An 11291-nucleotide genomic window follows, 5' to 3' on the forward strand; every position below is an offset into this window, starting at 1 on the left:
GTAGTCAATAAAGCACAGGTAAACATCCTTCTGATATTCTCTGCTTACTTAAGTGTAAGCAATTATTTATAAGACATGATCATGGCTTTAGGTTAGTGTTATCTGTATAACATGATTTTGAAAGGTCATGTTCTTCAGTCAATTCATGTAAAAAAAAACCTCTACAATTCAGATCTTACAAGAATTACAAAATATCCAAGTTGAAAGGTACTATAAAGATCAATGTTGTTGTTGTAAGATGCTGTTAATTCCTACTCATAGCAACTATGTGTATAACCACATGAATAAAACTGCCCAGTCACGTGCCAACCTCACAGTTGTTAAGTTTGAACCCATTGTTGCTCTCACTGTGTTGATCCATCTCCTTGGAAGACTTCCTCTTTCTCATTAACCCTCCACTTTTCTAAACATGATATCCTTCTTCAGGGACTGGCCCCTCCTGATACTATGTCCAAAGAAAGAGAGACAAAGTCTTGTCTTACTTGCTTCTAAGGTGTATCTGACTACTACTTCCAAGATAGATGTGTTTGCTTTTCTGACTGTTCATGGTACTTTCAATACTCTTTGCCAACACCATATTTCAAATGCATCAGTTCTTTCTTCTTCAGTCTGTCATATTCATTGTCTAACTGCCACATGCATTTGAGGCTATTGAACATGCCATGGCTTAAGCCAGGTGTATCTTAGTCCTGAAACTAACATTTTTACTCTTGAACATTTCTAAGAGATTTTTACAGAAGATTTGCCTAATGCAGTATATCAGTTGATTTTTTGACTGCCACTTCCATTATTATTGATTGTGGATCCAAGCAAAATGGAGGAGTCTTTTACAATTTCAATCTTTTTTTTTTGCCTTTTTTCATGACATTATTTATTGGCCCAGTTGTAAGGATACTTGTGCTTTTTACACTTGAAGGACAATCCACAATGAAGGCTGTACTGTACTCATTGATCTTCATCAATAAATATTTCCAGTCTCTTTGCTTTCAGTGAGCAAAGTTTTTCCTCTGCATATCTCAGTTTGTTAAAGACTCTTCCTCCAATCTGATGCCATATTTGTTCTTCTTCCTATAATCCAGCTTTTCAGATTATTTGTTCAGTGTTCAGGTTGAATAAGTATGGTGGAAGGATACAATTTTGGTATGCACCTTTCCTGATTTAAAACCATCCAGTATTCCCTTGAATGTTGTAATGACTGTCTCTTGGTCTAAGTATAGGTTCTTCCTGAGCACAGTTAAGTGTTGTGGAACACCCATTCTTCTTAATATTGCCCACAGTTTGTTATAATTCACACAGTTGAATGCCTTTGCAAAATCAATACAGCACAAGCAAGTGTTGCCTGGTATTCTCTTCTTTCTTCCAAGATTAATCTAGCATCAGAAATGACATCACTTGTTCCACATCCTTTTCTGAATTTGACTTGAATTTCTGGCAGCTTCCTGTCAATGTGCTGCTGCAATATTTTTGTAATTATCTTCAGTAAAATTGTACTTTCATTTGACATTAATGATATTGTTTGATGATTTCTGGATATTGTTGGGTCACCTTTCTTTGAAATGGGCACAATATGAATCTCTTCCAATTGGTTGACCAAGTAAATGTCTTTCATATTTCTTGAAATAGACAAATAAGCACCTCTACTTGATCAAGGAATCTTATCTTAATTCCCCTTCTAGAGAAAAGTGCAGGGTGTCAAACCCAGCAAGATTTCAAACACACTAGATTTGCTAGGTGTGCCTTTGGAGCATTACATTTAGAGAGAGTGAAAATATTGTGTCTAGAAATGAGCAATTATATCAAGGTATTCATCATCTTCAAATTTAAGTCTATATTTGAAAACACTGAGCAGACATTACAGTAGGCATGAGGGAACTATAGAAATAGATGGGTTTCAACCCAACAAGTTGGGTTGAAAGGGTGGGAGGTTGAATCTGGCAAAACATCCTGAAATAATATGGTAGAGTCAAAGAGAGTTTTTAAACACCATGGTTGACATTGGTTCTAAATGGAAGAGTTTTTAAGAACCTTGAGTCAATTTAAATAAGTATTATTATAGAATCAATGCTTACAACTTCTCTATAGAATCTAAGTCTAATTAGCCATCGAATTCTATATATGAAGAAGTCCAGTGGCAGCTACTTATTATTTTCAAAGAATGTCCATTCCAATTTTGGAAAGCTTGGAGTACTGGACAGTTTTTCCTTTCACTAGACTAAAATTCATCCCACTCTGACTTCCACCCACTGATCTTTGTCTTATATGCTAATCATAGCTATAGGATATAAATGTAGTATCAATTGTACTATTTTTAGAAATTCAGTTGTTCCCAAAAATTCAAGTTGAGATGTTGTCTGGACACTCTAATTTAAGGTCTTAATAGCCAAAGAAAATGGAAACAAATTATTTTACTTAAATTGCAGACAGGATGATATTCAATTTTCCTCAAAATTGTTTGTAATGTTTTTGTAGAATTTTAAAAGATTTTCCAATAAAATACAAACCTTAGACAAGAAAGATATTAATAGGCTTATTATAATCATATTCAATACATTTCATAGATACTTCTTGAGACAACAAGTTAAATTTGTTTTAAGAACAGGGCCCTTAATCTTAATGACCTTAAATGCCATGACAAGATACAACTGGAATTTATCTTCTATTTGAATTCCTATCTTGGAAATGAATGAAAATATCTGAAAACAGTATTCTCTCTGAGAAAAATAAAATGTTTTTTCCAAGATCAAAGGAATCAGTCAATGTACATTTGTTACTATTTTGTTGAATTGAAAGAAAGGTGAGCTTGAATGACACCTAGGTCACTTGGCACAATATAGTCTACAAAGACAGTCTTGTACATCTTACCTTGATGACTAGCGACTGGGGTTTTAAAGCTTGCAAGTGGCCATCTAAGATGCAAGTATTTGTCTTTCCCTGTCTGGAGCAAAGAAGAGTGAAGAAAATCTAAGTCTCAAGGAAACAATTTGTCCAAAGGACTAATGAAATACAGGAGCCATAGTTTCCACTGATTTGAGACCAGAATCAGATAGTGTCCAGTTGCCACTACCAACTGCTCTGATTGGGATCACAATAGAAATTCCTGGATGGAATAGGAAAAAAATTTAGAACACAATTCAAAACCATAAAAAAAAAAAGACCAGACTTACTGATCTTATAGAAACTGGAGGAGCGCCCATGATTGTGGTCCTTAGACATTCTTTAAACCTGGAACTGAACTCATCCTTGCAGATTACCTTTTAACAAAACAATCAACAGGTTTATAAAGTGAACAGAATAGAATTTTGCAAAACAAATGACTTCTTCATGCAAACACTTTTTAAAAACAACTATACACTTGGAACTCATCAGATGGAATACACAGAAATCAAATTGGCCACATCATATCAGCTAAAACAAGTCCAGGGCTAGACTGTGGAACGTACTATCATATGCAAGTTCAGGCTGAAGATGAAGAAAATTAGAACAACTCCAAGAGAGCTAACATATGAATTGGATTATATCCCACCTGAATTTAGAAATCATCTCAAGAAAAGATTTGATGTATTAAACACTAATACCAAAAACCAGGAGAATTGTGGAATGACATCAAGAACTTCATGAAAAAAGAAAGAAAAGGGTCATTAAGAAGATAATAAAGAAAAAAATATAAAAGTGGATGTCAGAAGAGACTCTGAAACTTGTTTCCAGCATAGAGATTCTAAGCAAACGTAAAAAATGAAGAGGTAAAATAGCTGAACAGAAAATTTCAAAGGGCAGCTCAAGAAGATAAAGTCAAATATCGTAATAAAATATGAATTGACCTAGAGTTAGAAAACCAAAAGGGAAGAACACATTCAGCATTACTCAAACTCAGGGAATGGAACAAAAAATTCAAGCCTTGACTTGCAATATTGAAGAATTTTATGGGCAAAATATTGAATGATGCAGAAAGCATCAAAAGAAGATAGAAGGAATACACAGTCACTATACCAAAAATAAATGGTTGATGTTCAACCATTTCAAGTGGTAGTGTATGATCAAGTGCCAAAGGTACTGAAGAAAGAAGTTCAAGGTGTACTGAATGCATTGAAAAAGAACAAGGATTTGAGAATTTATGAAATACAAATTGAAATCTTGCAACAAACAGATGCAGCACTGAAACCATCTATGCCAAGAAATTTGGAAGATAGCCACCTGGCCAACTGATTGAAAGAGATCCGTGTTTGTGCCCTTTCCAAAGAGAGGTGACCCAATGGAATGCAAGAAATCATCAGACAGTATTATAAATATCACATTTACTTTAGCAAGTAAAATTTTGCTAAAGATAATTCAAAATCATCTGCAACTAAGCATTGCCAGGGAACTGCCAGAGAGTCAACCCGGATCCAGAAGAGGACGTGGGTGGAGTAAAGGATATCATTGCTGACTTCAGATGGAACTTGATGAAAGCAAGTTGTGCTTATTAACTATGCAAAGGTTTTCGACTGTGTGGATCATGAAAACTATAGAGAATGAATATTATGGGACACTTAATTGTCCTAATAAGGAAGCTTTACATAGACCAAGAGGCAGTCGTTTGCATAGAGCAAGGGGGTACCAAATGGTTTAAAGCAGGAAAGGTGTGTGCCAGGGTTGTATTCTTTCACCATACTTATTCAGTCTGTATTCTGAGCAAATAATCCTAGAAGGTAGATTATATGAAGAAGAATGTGGCATAATTAGAGGCAGATTCATTAACAACCTTCAATATACAGATGGTACAGCCTTGCTTCCTGAAAGTGAAGAGGATTTGAAATATTTACTGATGAAGATCAAAGACCACAGCCTTTGGTGTGTGTTACACCTCAATGTAAAGAAAACAAATAACATCTGAACCACTGAACCAATAAATAACATCATGATAAATGGAGAAAAGATTGAAGTCTGTCAAAGACTTCATTTTACTTGAATCCATCATCAGCAATCCTCAAAGAAGCAGTTCAGAAATCAAATGATGTATTGCATTAGACAAATCTGCAACACAAGATTATCTTAAAGTGTTCAAGAGTATAGATGTCAGTTTTATGATTAAGATGTGTCTGACCCAAGCCACGGTATTTTCAGTTGCCTCATATGCATGTGAAACTTGGACAATGAATAAGGAAGACTGCAGAAGAATTGATGTATTTGAGTTATGGTATAGGAGAAGAGTATTGGAAGTACCATGGACTGCCAGAATAACAAACAAATGTATGGTGGAACAAGTACAGCCACAGTGCTCCTTAGAAACCAAGATGAACAGACTTCATCAATCATACTTCAGACATGTTATCAGGAGGGACCGGTCCCTAGAGAAGGACATCATGCTTAGTAAAGTGGAGGATCAGCAATGAGAAAGATTGGCACAGTGGCAGCAGCAATGGGTTCAAGCGTAGCAACGGTTGTGAGGTTGGTGTAGGACCTGGCGGTGTTTTGTTCTGTTGAGCATAAGATCGCTATGAGTCAGTACCGACTAGATGGCACCTAACAATAAAAACATAAAATGAACAGTAGCACCCATGAGGAATGCACTTCCCAGTGCAGTCAATCATACAAGACCAGAAGTGTAGCATTTGTCCTACAACCAAGTTCGAAAGACAGGAAGGGGCAGGAAAAAAGGACAAAGGGAAATAATGGAACCCAAGGAGGAAGTTCGAACAATTGCCTCTTGGTTCAGGTACAGATTCCTCATGAGCACAATTAAGTGTTCCGGAACACTCATACTTCACAATGTTGTCCATAAATTGTAATGATCCCCACAATCGAAAGCCTTAGCATAATCAATAAAGCACAGGTAAACATCTTTCTGATTGATATTCCTTGCTTTCAGCCAAGATCCATCGGACATCAGCAATGATATCCCTCATTCCACGGCCTCTTCTGAATCCAGCTTCAACCTCTGGAAGTTCTCTGTCAATGTATGCTTGCAGCAGTTTCTGTATTTACTTTAGTAAAATTTTACTCACATGGGATATCAAAGAGATTGTCCAATGATTTCAGCATTCCATTGGGTGACCTCTCTTTGGAATGGGCACAAATATGGATCCCTTCCATAGTCAGCCAGATAGTTGTCTTCCAAATTTCTTGGCACAGATGAGTGAGTGTCTCCTGTGCCGCCTCACTTTCTTGAAAGATTTCTATTTTTATTCAATCAATTCCTGGTGTCTTGTTTTTTGTCAATTCCTTCAATGCACCTTGGACTTCTTCCTTCAGTATCATTGGCTCTTGATCATATGCTACCTCTTGAAACACTTGAACATTAACCATTTCCTTTTCATATAGTGACTCTGTGTATTCTTTCCATCTTCTCTTGGTACTTTCTGCATCATTCAATAATTTGCCCAGAGAATCTTTCAATAAAGAAAGTTGAGCCTTGAATTTTTTTCTTCAGTCCCCCCAGCTTGAGAAATGCTGAGCGTGTTCTTCCTATTTGGTTTTCTGATTCCAGATCTTTGCACATTTTGTTATACTATTTGGCTTTATCTTCTCGAGCTGATCTTTGAAATTCTCTGTTCAGCTCTTGTATCTCCTAATTTCTTCCATTTGCTTTAGCATCTGTGTGCTGGAGAGCAAGTTTCAGTGTCTCTTCTGATATCCATTTTGACCTTTTCGAACAGACATGGAAATACTGAATGGTTTAAAATTAAGAAAGGTGTGCGACGAGGTTGTATTCTTTCACCATACTTATTCAACCTGTATGTTGAGCAAATAATTCAAGAAACTGGTTTATATGAAGAAAAATGTGGCATCAGGATTGGAGGAAGAGTCATTAATAACCTGCAATATGTAGCTGATACAACCTTGCTTGCTGAAAGTGAAGAGGACTTAAAACATTTACTGATGAAGATCAAAGAGCACAGCCTTTGGTATGGATTGCATCTCAATGTAAAGAAAACAAAAATCCTCATCACTGGACCAATAAACAACATTCTTATCAACAGAGAAAAGATTGAAGTTCTCAAGGACTTCATTCTTCTTGGATCAACTATCAACACTCATGGAAGCGGCAGTCAAGAAATCAAATGACGTATTGAATTAGACAACTCTGCTGCACAAGACATTTTAAAGTGTTGAAGAGCAAGGATGTCAGCTTGAGGACTAAGGTTTGCCTGACCCAAACCATGGTATTTTCAGGAACCTCATATGAACGAGAAATCTGGACAGTGAATAAGGAAGACCGTAGAAGAATTGATGCTTTTGAGTTGTGGTGTTGGAGGAGAATATTGAAGGTGCCCTGGGCTGCCAAAAGAACCAACAGCTCTATATTGAAAGAAGCGCAACCAGAGTGCTCCTTGGAGGCCAGGATGGCCAGACTTCACCTCTCATACTTCAGACGTATTGTCAGGAAGGACCAGTCACTGGAGAAAGGTATGTTTAGTAGGATGGAGGGTCAGAGAAAAAGAGGGAGACCCCCAGCGAGATGGATTGACCAAGGGGCAACATTGATGGACTCAACATTGATGGACTCAAGCAGTGAGTTCGGCCCGGGATCAGGCAGTTTTTCATTTTGCTGTGCATAGGGTCACTATGAGTCGATACTGACTTGATGGAACTTAACAACAACAACAACAACAAGGAGGAGGGAGTGGGAAGAGTGCTATTACACTGAAGGGATAGCAACATAAGTAATGAAACAAAATATGTATATATTACTGAATGAGAAACTAATGTATTCTGTAAACTTTCACCCAAATCACTATGAAATGTTTTAAAAACTAACAACAAAGAAGGGAGCAATAAAAAAGAAATATGTTGTTAAATAATCAGGAGGCAAAGGTAAAATTACTAAAATGTTTTATAAGAGCACTTTATTTCAGATACTTATAAGAGTTACTCTATTACATGGCATGATATTTTTGGAAATCTGTGCTTGGGGAAACTGTCAGAAGCCTGAGGCAAGCATAAATGTGTTCTACATGAGTGAGTGAGGCAGGAGTACACTATGTATTAGATTACTGTGCATTAGATTACAATTCTGAGAACGGTTTTGAACATCACTTTGAGTTAAAATAAGATCAGGCTCTTATGCCCTACTCTGTTGCTGAGCCTTTTATAAATGGCTCTGGGACAACAAGCTGTGATATTCCTCTTTTTCCGTGAGGAGGGGCTGCCTTTCTTCAGGGAGCTGCTTTCTCCTGCAACGACACAGCAGACTGAGGAGCCCTCCGAGCACAGCAGCCAAAACAGCCCCTACCACAGCTGCACTAAGGAGCCATCGCCAGATCTGACTGGCTTGTTCCAAGTAGGATTTAATGTAGTCTTGAAAGGAGTCTGGGTCTGAAATAGAAAAACATCCCAATATTTTTACTTTGTCATTGTTATCATCAGCAGCAACTTTAATCCTTAGGATTATTATTATCACATAATAGTTTGGAGTCAGATGCCAGGGTTGGAATCTTACCTTTGCTCTTAACTAGCTATAAGATCTAGGTGTGGAGCTGTAGGATCAGCACTGGCTTGGGAACCACAGGTTGGCAGTTCAAATTCACCTGCTGGTCCTCGGAAACCCTATACAGTGTCGCTATGAGTTGGAACTGACAACGACACTTAACAACAATAGCCTATAATTCTTGGAGTCCTGGTGTGTCATTGAATAATGAACTGGACCGCAGGGTCAGTTCAAGCCACAAGTTCGATGGTTCAAACCCACCAATGGCTCCTCAGAAAACCTAAACAGGGCTGCTATGAGTGAGAACCAATTTGACAACACTTAACAACAACAAAAACATCCTGTAACTCTTACTTCTTTTCTTCATCAACACAGGAAAGAAATATTGCCTTGTAATGTTTTGAAATTTATAGCTGATATTTGTAGTAAGCACAGTGCCTGGTATATAGTTTACACAAAATAAAAAATGAGTTATTATATTCACAGTTCATTCTCTTGGTCTTATGAAAATTTGATCATCTATAGAACAATGTTGACCACTAACTAATCAATAATCCAGGCTTTCTTTTAATTATTCTACAAACATGAATGTATTAAAATACTAGAAAATGTTCGGGAATCTTATGATGCTCCCAAGAACCTCGAGGACATTTTCTGTATTCATACATCCACAGCTGTCAGCCTGATTACAATTCATAGTAACCATGCCGTGGCGCTGTGGGCTAATGCATCAGACTGCAAAGTCAGTTTGAACTACAAGGTTGGTAGTTCAAGCTCACCAGCTGCTCCTTGGAAACCCTATACAGGGTCGCTATGGGTCGGAATCGACTCGATGGCACTTAACAACAATAACAACCGTGTAGGAAAGAGTAGAAGTACCCCCGTGGGTTTCGTAGACTCTAAGTCTTTACAGAAACACACTGCCTCATCTTCCTTCTGCAAAGAGACTGGTAGGTTCAAACCTCTAATTTTTCCCCTTAGCAGCCAAGTGCTTAACCACCGTGTCACTAGGGTTCCTTTCTGTATTAATTGTTGTTATTAATTGCCCTTTATAGGGTTTCTGTGGAGTGGCTGGTGAGTGTCAACTGCTGACCTCGTATTTTAAACTGACTTTGCAGTTCAGCGTGTTAATCCACAGTGCCACATCAGTACTACTGTTATAGTGGTAACAATTTAAAATCCTCAAATAACAGATTTTACTGAACTATAATCTTAAATATAGCAAAGTCTGTTTGAGCCACAAGGTCAGAGGTTCCAGCTCACCAATCTTTCTTTGGAATCCTACACAGGGTCACTATGAGTCAGAACCGACTGAACAGCACTTTAACACCACCAGCAACAACACATTTTTAAATAAGGAGTCCTGTTAGCTCTGTGAGTTGGGCATTGGTCTGCTAGCCACAAGATCAGCAGTTTACACTCACCAGGCACTTTACCTTCACCAAGAAAACGATGAAGTTATCTGTTCCTATAAATATTTATAGCCATAGAAACATTATGTTGGTTTGCTGTAAGTCAAAATCGATTCCATAGCAATTGGTATGTTGCTAACTAATTCAGAGCAAGGGATCGTATCCAACATTCTGGTTATTTTAAATGCTTCAAACAGCATGAAAAGGAGATGGTAATGGGGAGGTACAATAACACTAATGATTGCTGCCCATAAGAACCGTTCTATCTCTGAACTCATTTAGCTTTGATAGCCTGGAACATGCAATACAGAAATAATTTACTGACTGAGTTCTCTTACCCTATTGTGGAATTGTTTCAGAAAGTGAAGCTTGTTTTTTTTTTTTTTTTTTAAATCACCTCAATTACCATGAGATCCCTTAGAGCATTGTTTATTTGATTTCAAGAAACATTAAATATCAATTATGTTATAGGTTAGCTGATTTTTCATGATTGCAACCATCACACTGTATTCAAGTTGTTTGTTTACATGGCTGCTTTCTCTATTAATATGAACCAGTTGTTGGGGGCTCAACTAACTTTGATTTCTGTAATTCTGGCATATGATACAGTGCCAAAAAAACTTTATTCAGAATTCAGAATGTTTACTGAATGAATGAATGAATGTGCTATTGAGCTCAGACTAGATGGTGACAATCCCCAGGATATATGGAGTCTTGGTGTGGCGCTGTAGGATAGCATTGGACTGCTAACAACTCTCTATATAAGAGCAATCTATTTGCAGAGGTTGCTCTGTAAAAGAGGAATTTACTTATAGAAGATACTCTATAAAAGAACAATTTGGGGATATAAAAGGAAAGAAATAGCATGTTTAACTTTAAGGCAGTTCCCTTAAAAAGAAAGGATATGTCTTCTCCCTTTTCCTTGTTTCTTTTGTGCTACTTATTGTTGTTGTTATTAAGTGCCAATGAGTTGGTTCTGACTCATAGCGACCCTGTATAGGGTTTCCAAGGAGCGGCTGGTGAGTTTGAACTGCTGACCTTGCAGTCCAGCCAACTGTCCTGCAGTGCTACAGCTGGACTCCCTTGTGCTATTTGAAATGCAAATAATACTGAGTCCTCCAGTTACAAACCAACTCCTGAAAAGTCTATTATATTAAAAACTTGAGATACATACAATGGCTGATAATAACAAGCAAGTGCTACTTTGCAATGCACATCAAAACACTATTGTTGTCAAGTTCCATTCCATAGCTATGCAACATAGGGTTACAAAGGCATGGCCAGTTGAGTTTGAATGTTTCAACCTGTGGTTCAAACTGACCTTGTGGTCCTGCGCTTATCCTACAGCACTACATTACTATTTATGGGGTGTAAAGGACTCCTGGTGTGCCGCTGTGGGTTAATGCACCAGACTGCAAAGCCGCTTGAACTGCAAGGTTGGCGGTTTAAGCTCACCAGCCACTCCTTGGAAACCC

General features: G+C 37.6%; 1 protein-coding gene across 1 annotated transcript in view; it reads right to left on the reverse strand.

The window, feature by feature from the left end:
* Window positions 1-8003: 8003 nt before the first annotated feature.
* TYR (tyrosinase) overlaps window positions 8004-11291 on the reverse strand; it is a 121182-nt gene continuing 117894 nt past the window's right edge. Inside the window, exon 5 of the mRNA XM_006871216.1 lies at window positions 8004-8292. Coding sequence (XP_006871278.1) covers window positions 8066-8292 — 227 coding nt within the window. The 3' untranslated portion in view covers window positions 8004-8065. The remainder of the gene's footprint in view (window positions 8293-11291) is intronic.

Source organism: Chrysochloris asiatica, unplaced genomic scaffold, assembly GCF_000296735.1.
Source record: "Chrysochloris asiatica unplaced genomic scaffold, ChrAsi1.0 scaffold00163, whole genome shotgun sequence".
NCBI classification, from domain to species: domain Eukaryota; kingdom Metazoa; phylum Chordata; class Mammalia; order Afrosoricida; family Chrysochloridae; genus Chrysochloris; species Chrysochloris asiatica.